The sequence below is a fragment of the Haemorhous mexicanus genome, chromosome 1 (genome assembly GCF_027477595.1).
Source record: "Haemorhous mexicanus isolate bHaeMex1 chromosome 1, bHaeMex1.pri, whole genome shotgun sequence".
NCBI lineage: Eukaryota > Metazoa > Chordata > Aves > Passeriformes > Fringillidae > Haemorhous > Haemorhous mexicanus.
Genome location: NC_082341.1, coordinates 125,992,680 through 126,013,861, shown reverse-complemented (window position 1 = coordinate 126,013,861; position 21,182 = coordinate 125,992,680). Strand labels below are relative to the sequence as shown.

General features: G+C 42.3%; 1 protein-coding gene across 1 annotated transcript in view; it reads right to left on the bottom strand.

Annotated features, from left to right (window-relative positions):
* Positions 1-18,739, bottom strand: part of KCNB2 (potassium voltage-gated channel subfamily B member 2) — a 189,549-nt gene extending 170,810 nt beyond the window's left edge. Inside the window, exons 1-2 of the mRNA XM_059862174.1 lie at positions 18,439-18,739; positions 951-1,635 (exon numbers count right to left, since the gene is read on the bottom strand). Of these exons, the coding sequence (XP_059718157.1) occupies positions 951-1,529 (579 nt within the window). The 5' untranslated portion in view covers positions 1,530-1,635; positions 18,439-18,739. The remainder of the gene's footprint in view (positions 1-950; positions 1,636-18,438) is intronic.
* Positions 18,740-21,182: the final 2,443 nt, after the last annotated feature.

The following is a 21,182-nucleotide window of genomic DNA, read 5'->3' as shown; positions in this document are numbered from 1 at the left end:
TTAGAGTCATCCACACTGCAGATGAGCTTCCAAAATTTACCTCACATTAATTAGTGCTTCACACCACAAACAGAAGAACTAAGTTCCTCGAGATGCAAGAAAGTCTTTCTTTTAAATACCAGTACCAACGTCTGTGTGTGCAGTCCCATTTCCACAACCAGGGTAAACTTTTCCATTGTATCAGTGAGACTTCAGCCAACTTCCCTGTTTGAAGACAGCAGAACTGGACCCAGGATTCATCTGAATTTGTTCTCACTTGTGACTAAATATATATAAACTTTACACATCTATAATTGTGTGTGTGTGTATACATGTATAGAATATATAATTTTTTATATACATATACCTGTATACACATAAATATGCATGCCTTAAAAAAAAATATATATATGCATTAATAATTCAGTTTTTTTATACAAAACACTCTAATTCTTGATTGCAAAAATGTAGTATAAGAGAAAACATGCCATTAAAAAACCATGCCAGACCAGCTGATGACCCTTTGACAGCTTATCCAGCACAACCTACCAGACACTGACACACCACATATGCAGTGTCTGTAACGGGACAAGCAGCACTGAAATGGGTGTTTGTCATAACCAAATGCTTTTCTAACAAACAAGCAGATAATGTACTCTGTCTGCATTTTCATTGAAGTGTTTCATATGGAGTCCATTAAGAATCACACAGATGTTTCTCATCACATACAGCAAAAGAAAAGAACAGTACAGTACAGCAGTTGCCTAAAAACAACTGAACTCAACAGGGTTCCTTCTGCTGGTTTCAGTGGGTTTAGGACAGATTTGGGTGTTTTCACTCAATGACATGTAGATTTTTAGATTCTTCTTCTCTCTAAATATTTTAGTGGATGTTGCTGATTCCTACAAGTCAGATGCATGGGTCATGAAACCATTTTCTACTATCTGTATTAAGCCTATTGCTTATCCTACCTTTGCTGCAACAGATGAGTTGGGTTTCTCAAGCAAGTCCCAAAGCTTCTTCCTTTTCTCTGGGCAGCAGGTATTATCAAACTCTTCCCCTTCTCTCTCTCGCAATGTCTCTGCCTCCCTCCTCAGTTCCTCATTCATTTGTTCTTTCTTTTGATGGTATCTTGCCTGGCAGCAAGATTCTAAATATATTTCATCAATCCCCCAGTAATCAAGCTCCTGGCCAAAAGAGAGAGCACACATTTCTTCCATCATATGTAGTTTCCCTGTCCTGTAGAAATTCAAAATGGAAGTGAAAGCCCCTGGGTGTCGATCAAAAAAATACTCATTTTCATTCAGATTATAGTCATCACATACTTCTAGCAGAGATTCATGGGTATTGCAGTCTCTGAGCTTTCCCAATCGTGTCCTTGGAAGTCTGTCCAAAGTCCTCCACAGCACTTCATGGTTGAGTCCACCGACATTTATTTTAACTCTCCGCGAGCAGGCTTTGCTCCTAATGATCTCCACTGGTTCCGGAGGGAGAGAAAGGGTGGACCTTGAAGACTTTTTGGTGATCCCTGGTGGAGCTTTCTCAGCCATTCTGAAAAAGATGAAGTTGTAACACCAGAGTCTGTAGGAAAATTAGCTTGGAGACTACGAATATTTGGGCAGAATCCTCTTCAGACAGACAGCTCCATTCCTGAAGCTAAAAAAGACAAAAAATTAGAATATTGCCAGATACAATGCATCCCCCAATCTCTCTCTCTTTCCATACTTTCATATGCAGATGAAAATTTAATGATTTTAATTTGCCCTCTTTATAGTGATACTCTTTGTGCCAATATCCAGAAGCACTGGAACAGCTGGAACAGCTAAGAGCGCTATGCTTATGCAAAGGAAAAGCTCATTGGAATTCCTGTATTTGTGAAAATCAACTGTTACAATTTGTGCAAAGAACTTGTGTGAGAGTCTGTCTGAAATATCACAATTTGCCTCACAACTGTCATTGAGAGACCACTCAGAAGACCCCCTTTGTCCCATTCCTGGTCCTGCAGTGGAAAGTTATCCGCCAAGCCGGGGACTCTGAGACCTGAAAGAATTGCTAAGTTACTGTTTCCATAGGTGTGTTTTCTGCATGCCATGCTGAGCCCAATGAGAAGGGGACACTGTGCCCTTTTCGCAACAATCGCCTTGGAAGCTGTCCCACCTCTTGGCCTGGCTGGACTTCTCCTGAGCTTTTGGGTGGTCCCCCTCAGAAGACCCCTCACGTTCATCTACAACCACCGTGACAGACAAGCTGAGATGACAGAAGCCTCTCCACCAGAGAAAAACCCGAGAAATCCCCATGTGAGAAAGGCCTCCCTCCCACTCCCCAAGGACTGGGACCGAAGCCCCCAGCCCGGGGGAGGTGCGCGGGGGAGGTGAGCTGACCAAAGCAAGATGGATGATTGCAGGGGTGGGCATTGGACCAGGAAAACAATGGTCCTTGCCCACTGAGAGATGGACTGTGTGTACCCCTTTTCCAAATACCATTCTTTTTACTAGAAGATACAATAGATTCAGTTTTGAAATAATCCCCTTCCCCCTCAGTGAGAAGAGTATAATTAGGGTCCAGAATGGACAGCATCACTGAGATCTCCCTGGACGTGACCTGGTGAACCTTTTCGGCTGGACACCGAAGGACCCCTGCCATTTTTACGTTTGGTAGCTCTATACCCTTCCTTTTCCTCCCTTTTATTCCTTATCTTTCCCTTTTTTCCCCAATTCCTCCCCAACGCATTTTTGCTGTGGTTATCTCAATAAAGTGCATTTGTGTTGATTAATACTGCAAAACCCCCTTGTACCGTGTCGGTTTTTTGCACCCTGAGATCAATCTAAGAGCCACCACGAAGCCCGTCAGCAAGGACGGCTCGTGACAACTTGGCTTTTCTCTTTTTTGTTTTATGAATCAGTTTCTGATGCAGCCGTGTTAGCTTAATCTGATTACTTATCTTTTAATGTGCGAGGAGTGCAAATGGAAAGATTATAGGAATCTATAAGTAAAGACAGAGGCTAGTCTACCTTTTATTGAAAAATTCAAATTTGGGAGATACTGAAACTGAATAAAACAATCACAGCATATCAAAATCTCCACACCAAACTGCTTCCCTCCTTGTCCCAATTCAAATCTTAGTTTTCTGTATTATTTCATGGGTAAATGTTATTTACCAAACAATTCAAATGCCATCCTGAGAAGTTGTGTTTTTAGCACCACACAGCACTTACTTCTTTACAAATGGGTCAAAAGAATCCTAAGTCTTTTGTGGCCAACTGACCAGTAATGCAAGGGCTGTGCATAGACCTCTCTGGATCCTCCGCAAGGCTCTTCTCTGCCCCACTCTTCATCTTTTATATTGGTGCAGACATGGCTGCATGACAGCAATCTGTGACCTCAGTTTCAATAACCCACAAGTGCATCCTCACTCACTGTGCCCAGTGCTTCAGTGTACTCTGAAGTGCAGCTGCTTGTCACTAAATGTAGAATACCAGAATCAATCAGGAAGGAAACTCACCCACCAGCTCTACTGCTGCCAATAGTCAGACACAGTGCTTAAATATTAACCTAGCAATGGTATCATGGCCCAAAGGATGCTTAGAGAAGGCTTCTGTTCCAAACTTGGACAGTCCTCCTCAGTAATTCCCAGAGTTGACATCTCCTCCTCCTGTTTTCAGCAAATCAACAATTCAACAATCTGGGCTTTTTTTTAATATTTGCTTGTTTTGTTTTGCTTGAAGTGAGCTAAGTCCAGCAAATAAAATAATTTGAAGTGTACAAGAATTTGATCCTCTTTTCAGAGTAAAGCATGAAAGTTGTGCTGGGAGGGGTTGTTACTTATAAATACATCAGGAGTGAACACCGGGGAGGGGTCTGAACTATTTGTATTGAAGTACCAGTTGGCACAGGAACAAATGGGTACAAACTCATAATGAGGAAAGGCAGAAATTTGAAAGAGAATTAGAAGGTCACATAGACCAGATCCACACCAGAGCAGTGAAGATTTAGAATAATCCTTTACTAGAAGTATCAGGAAAAACAAAGAATAATTCCAGTGTGTCATCTGACATGCCCATGACAGTATTGACTATGTTGCTGGTATAAAATCAAAATTGCTAAACTTCATTATAGCTAAACTTTAAAAGTTCCTCCACCACTAGATAAAATAAAACTCAGTCGACTACAGTCCAGGTATGACTGTCATTTCCAAAAACATCAGAAAAGAGGAAAATTACTTAGGAGAAAAATACATCCAAAGATTTACCTTTTTGTTTTGTTTTGTGCATAGGCTAAATTATGACAACAGCCCAGAACACCACCATTTTAGTTACCAATTTCACTGTCAAGCTGAACCTCAAAACTGTAAGGGTCCAAATATTCTGCATCTTCCCATCCTGCCTCCAGCACTGCATTGTGAAGATCCCTCCTCATCTCCCAGTGAAACCCAGAGCACTTCTGTGCCTAATTACACAAGGGTTTAAACCTGTAACATTTACCTTCATTCATAAAAATTATCATCTGATAACTTCACTTGTAAAGATATATGTCCTATCAACATCAAAGCCCTGGCAACAGTAGGTTTGCACAACATATATCCATTTCTTTTGTGTTTGTTTTGTGTTTATTTTGTGTTTTGGTTATTTTCTCTTGACCTTAGGCTGATTTTTTTCTCTGGTTTTACCCTCCTCCTCATTGCCTTATATGCAAGGGGATGATGGTGAGACTTTTGAGAAGTAGAGGACTCCAGTCCTTGCAAGATCTCCTCACTTAACCATTTCCTAGTGATCTGTGATGCATTTATCAGTCTTCTGACATACAGACAATTATACAGAGTAAATAAGAGGATATTTCTCTACAGAGGAAATATTTACAGACTCTATTTTTAAAGAAATCCTTTTCAGTTTTATTGCACAATTATATTTCTCCTTTAAAGGTTTTCTTGCTCAAGAAAACAAAAGAATTTAAGACATTCATAAAGAGGGTTTGTTATCCTTCATGAAATCAGTCAAGTCTTGTGCATTTCCTAGAGAGGTTCACTAGTTTATTCACTATTGTTTCTCAGGGATTTATTTTTCTGCTTTTAAAATGAAAATGTGTACCCTAATATTAGCAATATCAAGTAAAAACACAATAGAGATTAAGCATCTCATCTGATTAACCTTAAGTTAACCATATCCTTATTTATTTTTCTGATTGCAGAAACAAAACATTAACAAGACAATGCATTGTTTTAACTTTTCTGCAGTGTAGTTACCAGGCATATTTTTTAAACAATGCAAATACTCTAGTGTCACCATGACTGGTCTAAAGCTGATAAACATTTTTTGATTTTTCAATAGAATTACTGGTTGCATTTTCCTACTTGAGGAAATGTGGTTTTTCTAAAAAACTTTAAAAATCCTGGTGGCCATACTGAAGTCAGCAGTGAAACACTATAAAGTTTAGTGTTGAGCATGTGCTATGTGCATATGCATGTACCAAGGGATGAACCACCATTCACAACATACAGCATTCTGAAAAGATAAAAAAAGCACATTTTCCCAAGTGAAGAATCTTGAACCATGAGGGTGATTTTTTGCCTTTTTTACAGAGCTCTTGTCATTAAAATATACATTGAAGAAGGAGAATGTATAACTTAAAAATAAATAAATGAATTATTTTAGTTTCCTTCATAAGTGCTTTTCTTCCCACCTTCTTTGATTCTTCATACCTTCTTTAGTTCTCTGATCATAATTAAAAAAACAAAAGTCTTCCTGTGCATCTTTTCCCCAAACCTTGTCTAAAAAGTCTGGTTTTAACTGTGCCTTTAACAACAACAACATAATCAAAAGCCTCTACTTTCAGATTCATAGGGTCCCTTTACCATCTTCATAGCCCTCCTTTGGGCACTTTGCAATAGCTTTATATTTTTATATTGTGGCACCCAAAGCTGCCCCCAGCACTCGAGGAGAGGCTGCCCCAGTGCAGAGCAGAGGAGGACAATCCCCTCCCTTGCCCAGCTGGCCATGCTGTGCCTGAAGCCCCCCAGGACACGTCTGGCTCTCCTGGCTGCCAGGACACTGCTGAGTCATGTTCAACTTTCTGCTGACCAGGACCCCTAGGTCCCTTCCCCTGGCACTGCTTTCCAGCCTCTCATTTCCCTGTTTGCACACCCATCCAGGGTTGCCGCACCCAGATGGAGAATCTGGGCATTAGTCCTTGTTACACTCCATGTGGTTGGTGATTGCTCATCTCTCTGATTTGTCAAGGTCTCTCTGCAGGGCCTCCCTGCCTTCAAGGGAATCAACAGCTCCTCCCAGTTTTGTATTCTCAGTGAAATTAATACCCCTTCCAGTCCTACATCCAGGTAATTTATGAAGATGTTGAAGAGCGCAGGGCTGAGGACGGAGCCCTGCAGAACCCCACCAGTGACAGGTGAGTCTGATGCCATCCCATTCACTGTAACCCTTTGTGCCTGACTCGTGAGCCAGCTGCTCACCCACCCCATGATGTGCTTTTCCAGCTGTGGGCTGGACATTTATCCAGAAGGATCCTTTGAGAGATGGTACAAAAGCCATACTGAAATCTAAAAAAGACTACACCACTGCTTTCTCCCCCAAGGTAACCCCTAGTGGGTTACCGTGTCAAAAAAGGAAATTGCCTTATGTTACTATATAGCATTTCTAACTTGAAAAGCCACATTATCAATTTAATACAAAATCACCAGATCTTTCATTATAACAAAATTATTCAAGTGAGGTTACCTTTACAATTCATTAACTTACCTTTCTGGATTTTAGCTACTGTAACTAACTTAGAAGTTGTTGTTTTTTGTTTTTTTTTTTTTCATAAGAAGACTTAAAATACTTTTCATCTTGGCTTATTGCCTTAACCTTCAGGCTGTGTGCAATTCCACCACACACCTTGTCCACCATGGGCTAGTAATAAATGTAACTATCTCTTGGGAGGCAGGCAAAGCCTGCACTCTTAGCAATTGGTGGAGAAAAACACAAATTCTACCCCCATATACGTAAGCAAATCTAGATAAACCCTGCATTCTTCCTGTGCAATACTAAAATTACTTTGTAGCAAAATACCTGTAATATTACATAAAACTCTTCAAATCAAAGTCAATTCTTTGCATTAAATAAAAATGAAAACTTCAAAGACTACAACTCAAGAAGCTAGGGAAAGCCAGAAGGAAGGTTAAGTGCCCTCCCCCGCACCACAGACATGCAGCTTTTAATGGTGTGACTCTCACATCAATCCCTTCCTCTTTACATGAACGGGCAATTATTTACCATTTCTTTTCATCTTTCTCATGCAGTATTTGGCCTCTGATGTTATTCAGCTTTTCCTGCTGCAAGGCCTGCGTTACACACAAAGTGCTGAATTTCCCTCAGGGAGCTCTCCCTGTCCTACCCAAATGCTTCCAGGGGATCCCAGTCTCCCCTTCAGTAGGACGGCCATTATTTTCATTGCTGTATAATGTAGAAATGAAGGTCATAGATGCCTGAGGTATCCAACAATTTTGGCTGCTCAGATTGAGATAGCTGCTTTCCCTAGCATTTTCAACCCTTTTGATGGGTATGCCTACATGACCAGATTAAACCCTCAGGCTGAGGAACCCAGTTATCTGTGCTGTCACGTTGCCGGAGCAGCACCTGCCACGGCACAGTTAGGGCTCTCCCAAATCGTTTGCAAGGCTGGCTGGAGAGTCCACATGCTTCAAGGTCTGGTCCTAGTAAGTGGTTTGTTCCCAGCCATCTGCTTCGGAGTGCAGATGAGTGTAACTGCACACAGGGAGGTTGCTGTGCTGAGCAGTGCCAGACCCTTCCATGGATTCCATGTGCTAGACATCTCTTCCAAAAGGATTCACATCCCAGCCACTCTTGCATGCTTTAGTCATAAACATCTCTCCTGATTTTTGTCATACAAATTTGCCAAAGAATATGGAGAAGTTACAGCACATAAGCATGCTTCACTGCTGGAGCATGTCCTGCATTTAAAGCAGTGAGGAAAAATGTATGTGGTACCTAAGATGTGTCATAAGGACCCCAGGAAAAGTGAACAATTTTGGTTTCTTCAGACTTTTAAGGGACAAACCATTTTTGTCAGAAGATGTCTTTTTGTCAAAATTTGTCAAACTGTTTTCAAGAAAAGATTTTATTAATTAATTTCCTTGCTTTGAAAACAAATGGAAGAGTTTTTCACAATTTGCTGGAAGTGTTTTCAACATTTTAAAACAAAATGTGGTTCTAGATGAACAGATATTTAATTATTTTTTTAAAAGTTCAAGACAGCTCCGGATTAAAAAGGAGAGATTTTGAAACTATTAAACATTAAACAAATTATTAAATGGGTGATCCCATTCATAGTCTTTGTTTTCAGGTCTGAAGAGTCTAAGATCAGTGTGCTGGATTTCTTCACGTGCAAAAATGCTCAAGAAAGATCTGGGGAGACAATTGTTGCATTTACTAGTTTAGATGTTAAAACTGACTTAAGGCTTAAGAACTTCAGGCTGTATTTAATGCAGGTGCATAACACTTTCTGGGAAAACTAGCTTTAGGTTTTGTAGGTGTAATGTCAGGGGAAATTCAGAGCAGACATTAGGAAAAAGTTCTTCACCCAGAGGATGGTTGGGCACAGGAATAGACTCCCCAGGGAAGGGGTCATGACACCAAGCCTTTCACAGTTCAAGGAGCATCTGGTCAATGTTTTTTAGTCATATGGTTTAGTTTTTAGTTTTAGGTAATCCTGTGAGAAGCAGGGAGTTGAACTCAAAGACCTTATGATCCCTTCTAGCTGGAGAACTGGAGGTACCCTGTGATTTAAAAAAAACATTAGAAAGCCTGTGCTCACCTCAGCATCTGTCTCCTAAAGCCTACAACTTGGATCCAGCAAGCTAGCCAAGAAAATATGAAGCAAGTTGGTTGTGACAAAACCAATACATTTTACAGAGCAAACACATTTTTGCTAAATGTGTTTATTTAGCAAAAACTTATTTGTTTGCGCGATTCTTTTTTTCTTTCAGTGTCTGCTTTGCTGTAATCTCTCTGCCGCCACATCTTAGCTCTCAAATGTCTGCTCTTTGTTTCAAAATATAAGGATCTTTAGTTTCTTAATCATGTGTTGTGGCATCTTTTACTAGAAGTTTCTCTTAATTTCAGTTTTTAAAAAGATAGCTGAGGTGATAGCTAAAACTGTGCATAAAAGCATCCCACTTAAATGAGTTAGTTATTTCCATTTCCCACCTTTAGAGAAGTCACATCTCATATAGTTAAGGATTGGCAAGCTGAACGCGGGAAGTGTCAGGAAACATGTCAAAGAATTCCTGAGCATCCTTTGTATGTCTCAGATTCATATCTATATGCAGGAACACATGCATGTGTGCACAGGAAAGAAGTATCTGAGCTTTGATTATCCAAATTGCTGCTGACAGATCTTGGCACAAGTCCTCAGGGGCTCCAGTGGGTGACACCACTTGAGCAACATGGTCTGAGGGGGCAAAGATGGACCTTAGCCTGTCTCCCCCACGACACAGCTTCTCTGTGAGCAATTCCTGGCTCTTGCCAGACTACAGTCATTGGCAGAGCTGTTACTGGAGAGCTGAGTCTTTCCAGGAACTAAGACCAAACCCCACCTGTTGCTTTGACTGCTCTGTCAACAACTGTAGATGGGCTGGTCTATGAAAAGTAAGACCTTGCTTTGAGAGTAAATCCTGCAAAATCAGCTCTTGGGGCTATGGCTAACTGGTCTGAAATGATGATTATTTCTACTTCATAACAGACCTCACCGGTTATTTATTTCCGGTATGTCAAATTTAAACTTTGGCTGCACAAAGTCTTGGAGATCTGCAGGAAAAAACTCAAAAAAGATGAGGCCTTTTATAGACGAACTTTTCAGATTGACTAAATCAGTCTGTCTGCTAACTCGCTGTTCTCACCATCTTGAGCACAGAGGTGTCTTTTAGATGGATGAGCTGAACTTCACCAAGGAGCAGCAGACTCTGAGACTCTATATATTCCCTAGGAGCCTTGGATAAGAAAACTCAGACAGAAATAGGTAAGGTGACAGAAGACAGAAAAAGAGGGAAAGTACAACTGATAAAATGTTTTTAAAGTCTTGCAGTCACACAAGCCTGGCAGTTTTGGCTTATCTGAGTTTTCTAACTACCCCAACAGCACTTGTAATCACTTACTCAAGCTCTTATGCAAGGTAAAGCCACGTGGGTGGGCTCTAGACACACTACAGGTGATGCAGACTGCTTTACAAAAAGCTAAATACTCTTGAGAGCATTCAGAGTAATTTTACCTCAAGTCTCATGGAATTTAGGGCTCAAGTGGTCTTTCTGAGTAGTACCTCTTCACAAGTTGTATCTGAGCACTGGGATTGTAGCATCCCCTCAGCCTGCACTGGGGTCTCAAGAAAGCACTGAACATGGCTTTGTAGCCCACCCAGTGCTGAATCAAGATCCCCACCAAACTTTATTTCAGATCAGCTCCGATTCTCTCTTTCCTTCCTAGCAGCTCTGCTGGTGGCGTTTGTGACAAGTGTGGTTATATGATCCTTACAAACAATCCTGATGCATTCCTGCTCAGTTTACAAAAACCTTTCCATTTCCATTGCAGGTTGAAACATCTCTTATTTAGGATGTTGTTGTTGGTCATGTCTGCACTTTACTGTTCATGTTTACAATTGGTTGCTAAGGGCTGTTACAGCTTTTGCCAAGGATACTGTCTTTCACTGCTTATTTAGCCTTCCCTGGAAACTTCTGAGGAGATGAGCTGTCACAGAGAAGTACAAGGCCGAATGGCAGATCATTTTCTTTAATGTCAAACAACCTGATATTACAGAAATGTGATTATGTAAGGTCCTCATCTCAGGTCTAAATCCGACTACATATTTATATCCCAACGAGCACTCTGGATACAAAGGTTTGATTGGTGCTTCCACACAATTCTTTGAGAGTCTACAGATGTTACATGTGCAGGATACACTAATAATAGCAAATACATTAATATTAATAAATTAGAGCTTTGAGTTGCAATTTATCCATCCACTACCTGATTTTCTTTTCTAATTGCATTGCAGTGCATTAAGATGATGGAGGAGATTGTCAACACATCATTTGTTCTTTCAGGAGGCACTAATGTAACCAGTTGTCCTAGAGCAATTCGTTTTAGGGTTATTCTAAATATGTTAGCTTCTCTAACCCTTCAATCTTCCACTGCTCCCTACCAATAACAGGGCTGCCAAGTAGCTGAAAGCAGCGAAGAACTTCACAGATGTCTTTTTGTTCTGCTGAAGAAAAGCCTGCACAGTGTAGTAATGAATGATGATACTAGGTTTCTAGGCAGGAAAATATTACACAACATATAATATTATCCTATATACATAGAGAATGATGTCTGAAGCAATGAGGCACATCATACAGAAGAGTCAGATTTTGTCCCTCTTTGAATGAAATTGCACCCAAAATTTTGGATGTTGCATTTTGGTCAGAATCCTGGTATACTATTGAGTTTTCTAATCAAGAAAAAACATGCAATGCCACCGTCCCAAATCTACAATAAAGGAAAGCACAGTTGTATTCCTAAGTGACTTTGGAAATTAAAACATTTATGTTCAATTGCTGCTTCTGTCAAAATTTAATTTTCAACCATTTCTAACAGGACTGTTCCCTGATTCAATCAAGGTAAATGGTAAGCCTAAACCTACCTGGACCACAGATAAGAAGAGACTTGGCCCAAAAATACAGTTTGAAAGGGGCAAATTTACTCAAGAGACACTTGTCTCAATCAATTAGGAGCTTATCTCAAACTCCTATTGTTGGTGCTTTACAGAAGACCTGAAGGCAGAACAAAGGAATGAATCAAGGCCTTGGTTTTTGGGTGACTCAGTTTTTGACAAGTGCCTTTGTACATGCATAGCTGGAAATGTCCCTGAGGTCACAGCATCAGCAAGTCTTTACAGAAGGCTCTTATCATTAAAAATTAAGAAAAAATTCCATCTAATCTTGATCTGAAGAATCCAGCCCTTCAAGGTTTTGATGTCTTAACTATAAGATGCCTTGGAAAAACATCCCAAACTACTACTACAAACTACTGTGCAGGGCCTAGGACAACCCAACATCTTATTTTGCCTATCTGAGAAAAGCAGTCACCCAGAAAACAGAAAACTTTGCTTCCTGACCCTATCTAAGACCTTATCAGTTTTGGTTCCACATAATGCACAAAGATACAGTTGGTCTGGGGGTCAGTAAGGGGAAGCTGTTCTTAGGAACAGTTTTACTCTGTAAAGAAGAAGCTATGCTGACTTTTAGTCCCACCTGATACCAAGAGTATTGATATTTTTTGACCCTCAAATTGACCTGACAATAGAAAAAAAGTAAGGACTCACTACCATGCACAACCCTATGCTACTGTTACTATAATTCTGAAATCAAGACAGGCTAAAAGGAACACTTTTATAAAAATGCCACTATAAATTAATTTATTTACTTCTATCAAGCCAAAATGTATTTTTAAAAGCCACAGCATCCTCTTAAAAAATGTGCTTCATCAGAGCCATTAGTTCAGGGTTTCTAATATTAAACACACAAGTCCCAAGTTCAAAGAAGGGTGTGGGAACCTCTAAGGCAGGATCAACACGATACTTTACAGTCAGGAAGAAGACACTCTTAACTCCCATCCAGGCCCAATGCATAAGCAGGATCAAAAGGGACACAACCCACCCACATGATATTCTAAGCCTGGAAACCTCCTCTTACAAGAGGTATGTAAAATAGTCCTTCAAAAGAATTGAGCAAGGTCTACTCTTTCCAAATACACCTTGAGGTGGTGGCCTCGGCTCCACCTTGATGTCATTGCTTGGTCATTAAACATTCACTGAAAGGACCACGTTCATCCCTGGTGATTCAAACCTGTGCTTTACATCTTCCAGGCTCCTGCTGCTATCAGTAATCCCCAGGACAGCTGCAGACCATCCCCATTCCTACTGAACAAGAATGAGGCAGCCTGTGCTTGAAAGACAACAGACACGAATGAGTCTAAAACTGAAGGGTGTGACCAGTCTTTTGGTGGGTGGTAATCTTGGATTACAAGAAGTGAAATGTTTATTTGCATCATGTTAATCTATGAAAGGCCTAAAAGCTCAATTTTTCTCCGTCAGTACCCAAACCACAAGATTACTAAAGAAAAGTGAGATATTTTTGCTTCTACCTGGGTTATCTGTGAAGCAGCTAAATATTCTCATCCCTTCTTCAGTTCAAAAGGAGCAGAAGATACTGCAGAAGCACTGCTAATGCTACTTTAATGACATGCCTAAATAGGGACCAAAGTGACTATCAGTAGCCAGGCTAGTCCTGAGAATAAATTCAAGTATAAAGCTTGCCCTGTTAAGAGGTTTGCTCTGTGTCAGCAATATAAGAATGAAGAAAACATAAGAGGAAATATTCCAGAAGGCAAGACCTTCCATACAGCACTCCTGTCAAGGTAGAGCAACTCTGTGCTGTTAATCTCACCAACCACTGGAAAAGCACGTTCAATACTGTCATTCACAGTTGTGTGATTTCAGGGCTAATTAAGCCTATTCACTGTTTTGAGTCTGCTTAAATACATTAGTGGGATTCTTCTAGCTTCTGCTGCTTGCCAGCACTTTCTGCTCAAACTGTCTCAGAATGTCTCTGGTATATGCAAATTTACACTGAATGAATGGCTATAAATTATAGCAGGATTATTCTGCCATTTGAGATGAGATGAGGTCAACAACCTTGTAGGTAACCAAATCTTCATACCTTAGGAGGACAAATGACACAACTGAAAACTCAGTAAAAAGAAACATTATGGCTTCATTTTGAGTTCTTGCATTTGACTGTAATTTTTATCTATATGTATATTGAAAATACAGCTAATTTTCTAAAAGTTAACTGTTGATGAGGTACTGTGAAATACTACTTTATGAACTGCCTTATTAATGCTCTGAGGCAAATTTATTCTGTATTTGGACTCTACTGCCATACCTGATTTCTATTTCTTTACTTGTTAGGCAATCAGGGGGAGAAGCTCATCTCCAGTGTCATCAAAGAAGATTACGTTTGAGAGCTTTGTTCAGTTAATTATCAGCCCAGCTTTGCATTCATTTCCTCATAGTGTGGTTTTACCTAAAGGGCTGACATTTATTTCCTAACAAGCTAGTACCTGGATACGATGGCAGCAAGAACACCTGGCAATAGCAAAGTCTGATTTGCTAGTAAGAAGCACTTCCCTAGGGGTAACAAAAACCTAGGGGCTTATGCATCATGTGCCAGTGCTGTGGTAAGATAGCTGTTCAGCCCCTCTGCCTTGGCTCAGGTTGTAAATGCCCTCACACAATTTTACGGTGCACTGTGCTCCCCTGTCATGGTACTGTGAGGGGTAAATTGGTCAGTTGCCATTGTTCCTTGTAAAGAGTTCAGCTGCTCTTTATCGCAGCCTACTCCTAAATGCTCAGAGCTGCATTATGCCAGCCTTACATATATTATTTATTAGCTAATAGACTGTTGTTCTGACTCTCTTGCTGGTGCCAGCAGTGATGCTACTGACTACTCTTTATAGTCATCCGAAGAAGGAGTAGGGATGTACAGAATCTAGACACCGAAGTCACAGCTGATCTCTCTTTATGGATAAATATAGATTTCCTGCATTAGAAACAAATAAATTTAAAGCCCCACTGATTTCAGGGGCCTGAGATTTTCCTTTTATTGTTTCCCTGTTGTTCATACCATAATCCAGGAAGAAGTGCTTTCAAAATATTATTCCTTATTTTCTGATTATGCAGTTAACATCATCATACTTTCATGCTGATGAAAAAAAAAGTAATTTAAGATATTCATCCTTTAAGAAATTTATCCATTATGAAACTCCATCCCTCCAGACTTGGAAGAAGGAATGTATTGCACAGCAAACAAGTGAAAACTTAGGAAGATGCCAATGTGTGACTTGTGCTGAAATTTTTGCACATTCTGTAGCAAGCACTGGGACGGACAGAAGGCAAAATAGCCTTTGCTGTCATTCCAGATTTCTATGAAGAATACAGGCAGGTTTAAGCTAAAAGATTTTAAATATCTTGACTGATGCATACTCTCCTAAGGCTTTTATGGTGTGTAGTGGTCTGGGAAGCTATACTGGGACTGACTTTGTACAGTAACCAAGAGGAAAAAACCTCCAAATTCTGTTCAATTAACACTTGAGTTGTCAAACTTCTCTGTTCAATTTTTTAAAAAATTTAGCCATATATACGCATGTTAGTTAGGCTTTATTTGAGCGTGACTGAGCAATGTGTATATTATAGCATCAATATGATACCTCTAATTGAATAAAAGTGAAGAAAAAATTCAAAATCATGAAATTCTTTCCATATCTTTTCCATATAGCCAGAGAAGTGTAGATTAAAAAACATATGAAGCTATGGGATTGCACAAAAATCTACATTTGCAATAGGATTACATCTACTCTGCAATGTCCTAAGCAATTTCTTTGCACATTACCCACAGAACACTGTTGCACATCTTAAAAAATATCTGCAATTTAATATTGGAAAATTTATTTTGGTTTGAAGTTAATATTCTTGTTACAAAGTAAACACGCATTTCTCCCTACTAAAATGTGAGTTAAAACAACATATTCCAAAGATTTATTATAAAATCCAAGAAATCGAATACTGAGTTCCATGACTCCTGCAATAACCACAACAAAAAGATGCCAACTACAGATGGGAAATCAAAAATATTTTCTCTTGGGGTGCACATATCCTATGACTAGAAACAGCAAAACACAACTAAGTAAACTACAGCCTGTTTTTTATCATGTATCCATTACAATGTTTATTTTATATTATTGTTTAATATTAATGTTTATTTTATATTTACTTTATATTTATATTTATAATGTTCAGACACCTCCTAGGTAAAAAACTCTTATTCCTAAAGATGATAAAAACTTACTATAGCAATATTAGACAAACATGTATAGTCCTCTAAGAGGCAATCATTGCTTAATTCCAAGAGCTGTGAGCATTGCTGGGTCAGAAGACATTATGCAATAAGATGATGAATTAATAGAATTGACCCCTGAAAACATACAAAACTTCATTTTTAGGTTGCATGTATGTCTACTGTGATGAAGCTGAAGTGAAGTGGCGTACAGCTTTAAGTGCTTTCCTCTCTGGCTCCCATCTCTTCCTGTGGAGAGCAGCAGGTCTGTACTCTGGTAGAGCAGACACCTTCAGGAGGGTCTGCAGTGGAATCCCACTGCACTGACATACTTCCAGTCACTGCCCCCTTCACCAGATATCTCAGCTTGCATTCCTCCTCTGAGCTGAGACCAGACAGACCTTCCCCGATGTGCTGTTTATATCATGACAGACGGAGTAAAACACTGACTGAAATAGCCTTCAGCAGGTAGCTTTAAATACAGGAGCATCATGGAATATACTTTACCTGCACATGTGGTTACATGAAGCTCAAGGAAGTCACATAAGATCAGGATTTTTTTTCTAAAAGTGACAGTAGCAAACTGCTTGGCAAAATCCCAACTGTTGGCAAGAAAGCTATTGCAAATCTTGACCTCTTGCCTTGCTTTGAATGGCAAGCCAGAATTTGCCAATTAACTTTCACTTAGAAGAAAAAGAAGGCTGAGTATGAATAAATGTGTCTGTGATGTGGCATTGTTAAGGCAATGGGACATTTCAAAATGCTGAAGCAAATAGAGATGTTCAGGCTGAAGCATGCTGCTCTGAACAGCCCCTCTCCCTCATCTCAAGCTGAAGATGTTTTACTGTCTGCATACCTCTGAGTGAGGGCAACCTGCTGAGCTCCAGCGACAGCATCCAGCCGAGGAAAGAGGGAGAGAAATTCGAATGCTGTGGTTAGAGCAGCCTGCAGAAGCACTCATTGGAAAAAAAAAAAAAAATTACAACAAGCCAGCTGCAAGTTCCACTAATGCTGAACAAGTGAGAGTTTATAAGTTGTATCAGATTTATCAGTTGTTTAACAGAATAGACAGAGGTGCTAAGAACCAGAAACAAATTATTGTTTTCTGTACTGCACCTTATCTCTCTGGGAAAGACTCCAGAGTTTTGCTAGCACATCTTGGTGATCAGGGAACAAACAAATCCCATAAGTGGCATGTACTCGCTGACCCTGCTTCCCTGAAAGTTTCTACTAAAACTCCCTGGAGGATCGTGTCCCAGGCTTGGTGGAATGTTCAGTTTTGCAGACCTTGCCCAGCCTCTAAGGCTTGGTGCTAGCTCTGCTCTAAGCTGGACAGACTCACCAGCTGAGCAAACTTGAACTCTGGGTGTTTTTAATGCTAAATGTTACCAGACAGGCTTTTCCCCCTCCCAAGCCTGCCCAGTCTCCCTGATGTTCTTCCTCTTCTAAACCAATCCTGGCACCTACTCAGAGTTCCAGGACAGGGTCACTGAAATCCTTCACTAAGGTGTCCTTTTAATAGCAAGGTCTTGATGACTATGTATTTGCTAAGGAACGCTGTCTCCACCTGATGCTATGGACACTTCCTTTCTTACACAAACATTGAAAAAGTGACAATTTTGGCAGTGTTGCTAGAGTCAGTCTTTTCTGCACTGAATTAAAATGTTCAAGCAAACGCATATATATTGCCTATTGTATCTTAATCATTATGTAACTCGAATTGAATGAAGTCCAAACCCTACTATAAATATGGACAGTACATACATAGGGTATAAACAAAGGTCTACCTTCACCCAGGCAGTGAAATTCTGATAGAAGAAACACCCTGAATGGTTTGTAGAAGCCCTGTAGCCAATGAACATGCCTATTCATAAAGACATTAAGATTTTTAAATCCAGGGGCAACATGCTACCTACCTACAGAAAGCATGTACGACAGAATATCTTAAGACTACCACAATGCTACATGTATTTTCTTCTATAGAAGGGATTTTTCAGTCCCCGGGTGGACGGGATAATTCCAACGACAGACACCGAGAAGGCTGAGGTTTTGTATCATCAGGTTTCCACAAGCACTATCAGAGCATCGGAAACAAATGACGAGCCTGTATCGGTAGAGCTCACCCACGGCAGGAGGCAGAATACTACGAAATGTCATTCCCTCCCTCCCTTTAGCAGCTCTGAAGGAACAAAAATACAAGCCACGGTTTCCAAAGCGCTCCAGGGTGAGGATTCTATTATCCAGCCTCAAACCGATCCAGGCAGCCGGGGAGAATCCCCCGCGTCCGTCCCGCCCCGCCGATCATGCCCCCTCCCCGGGGGCGCTCCCGGCCGGGGCACCCCGGGGCTCCCCGCGGGAGCGCCGCGCTCCCGGCCCGCCCGGGCGCTCCCCGCCAGCAGGCAGCTCTCGCCTCCCCTGACAGTCCCATCAGGGCGGCAGCTGGCGATGACTCGGGCTCTCAAATAAATCCAAATAAAAGCAAAAGGCAGCCCTCGGCGGAAGAGGGATGCCCTCCCGCTTACCTTGCTCCGCGGGCGCCCGGGGCGCCGCCGGGGGCTGCAGGAGGGATTCCCCAGCGCTGGCAGGGGCTGCTCGGGCTTCCCCGGGCACCGCGCGGCCGCCAAAGCCACGGCGAGGGATTTGTTTTGGTCGCTCCTTCCCGGGGAGGGTTTTCCTCTACATTCTCGGCTCCACATCACCGCCTCTCCCGGCACGGAGAGGGCTGGGGGTGGAAAAACCACGGCAAAGGCATCTCCCTCCTACCCCTGGAGATGAAAAACCGCCGGAGCAGCCGCGCGGCGAGCGGCTGGGGTGTCGGGCGGAGGATGGGGGGGGCCGAGGGGGGGATAAGAGTCGAGCCCTCGCTGCCCTCGCCCCGCTGTAATCCCCGGCTGCATGCGAGCCGCCGGCTGCCGGCGCGGCCGCCCGTGTCTGCGGCTGTGCGCGGCGGCGGCGGCGGCGGCGGCAGCGGCGGGGCGGGGGGGGCACGGCCGCTCCCGGCCGGGGCACGCGGGGCGCCCCCCGCCCCCCGCCCCGCCGCGCTCCCGAGCGCCGCGCCCGCCCCCGCGCGCGCTCCGCGCTCCCCGGCCCGCCTGGGGCTGCGCGCACCCGCGGGCACCCCGCACTACCCCGGGCGGGGCGCGCAGCCCCCTCCCCGCGCTGCCCCCAGACAAAGAGGGCGCATCCCCCGCACCCTGCCCGGGCAGGGGATCCGCGCTTGGAGACATCAGCCCCGCACAGACACCGAGCCAGTGCCTCCGGTGGGGTGCACACACACACAGACACACAGACACGGACACACTCACACTCGTGCACATGCATGTACACACACAGCCCACACTGACCCCCCAGGCAGGGGATGTACACACGCGCACACACGCAACCCACGCTAAGGGCACCCTCCAAGCAGGGGATTCCCCTCTCACACACGGGTGAATCCACGTTAACATTCCTACGTATGGGATACACGCGCCTCTCAGACCGCCCCACACACCGTCCTCCCAGACAGGGAATGTGCAGGCTTGCACACAGACACAAACACACCACACGCACACACATGCACTTCCATGTACTGTCCCCTCCCTTACACACAGACACACACCACCTTCTCCTGCTCAAAAGTGCATTTACTGCATCCCTTCCCAGTTTTCGTTTCCCAGCCAGGGCAGGGCAGGGCACACCACAGACAGCACAGGACTGTACCCGGCCGATCACCTGGCTGGCCCAGCCTTGCTATTGACATGCTGAGGGCCTGCCGAGGGCTGAAGCCCACAGCAGAAATCCAGTGCCTGGAGAGCCAGGACCCTTCATGGGCAGGGCTAATGCATTTTTGTCATCAAGTCTTGGCAAGGTTGCAGGCTGCAATCAAGACTTCAGCTACTCCCATCGTATTTTATAGCTCTTTATTGTTTTTCCTTGATCATTCCTGATAATGGGAGGAAGTCTCTTTCCCTCATTCATTAATGCCCCACTATATTTCAGGTATCAGATTAGAAAGCTTTTTTCCTTTTCAAGTTCCTCTCTGTTTCTCAGGTTTCATAACAGTTCATCTGTAGCTTTGCCCTCTGCATTGTGTTGCTCAGGCTTCATCTCATCCTATAGCTCTGAGATTCAGCCTTAACTGTTGCACATTTTGCTGCTGGGATGAAGGCTTTCCAACGAAACTTTTTTCAGCTTTCTTTTTTTTTTTTTTTTTTTCAATTCAAAGACCTCCTAATTCTTTTGAAAGCTATCCAAGAAAGAGATTGGGCAGTATTTGCCAACATGATTTTAATTACAATTCACCAAAAAATAGGTTTAACTTTGAATGCTCATTTACTGTGCTAATTTTCACCCATTTCATATATTTCCTTGCCTACTGTCTTGGGGACATATAAATGTATGATATTTTAAAAAGTTTGCCCACCTTCTCCCAGCCTACCTGCGGAAGTTTTCTGAATGGCAACCACAGCAGTAGTCCTAGTCAGTGCTGAGTTCAAGGCTAGATTTCTATGAAAAGCTCCAGCAGAATGTACTTTGTCTGAAACCTGGACATCTGAGCATCCATGCCTGGGCTGCTCAGCCTAGTCTTACTCTTATGGTCAGTCAGGGAAATTCTCTTCCACATCTTGCATGTGATAAACAAAGCTCCATAGCAACCCATTCCTCTCCTCAGCTACTCCCCAGCTGAAATGTTGGTATCTGTGTATTTCATATGTTCCACCCCTTGTGTGTACACTTGTCTGCATGTCTCATCGTTAAATTTTGAATGCACCAATCAGCTTCAGCTGAGCAAAACTCTCAAAGGCAATTAAATTACAGCAATTTTAAGAAAAAGAAAGCAGGTAGATGAAGAAGCTAACTACATACCTCTTTGTGCTCAGAGCATGGCAAAGGTGACATTTGGATTTCCTGTGTTGTTACATACCTCAAAATCTGCGTGTACATGTGACATCACTGAGAAAAGTTAACTGGAACGTCTGTCTTCTTCTTCTTACTGTAGTTCAGTAAAGCCCACAAGGCAGAGCTGTAGGAAATTGTAGTTCATTCCTTCAGATTCTCATTAAATAATAGGCTGTGAGGAGCTCTAGTTCTCCTCTACTGCTTTTCATGATGCAGTGAGTGGTTTTGAAGCAGACTGTGCTTTCTTGAGATTTTATTACTTGATTTTTCATTTTTGATAAATGAAGAATGTCTTATCTCCCTCTCATACATACACCCCCAGACACTAATAAGTCTTGCTTATTGGGAAAACTGACAGAAAGTGCATAGACATAGGTGAGTTCCT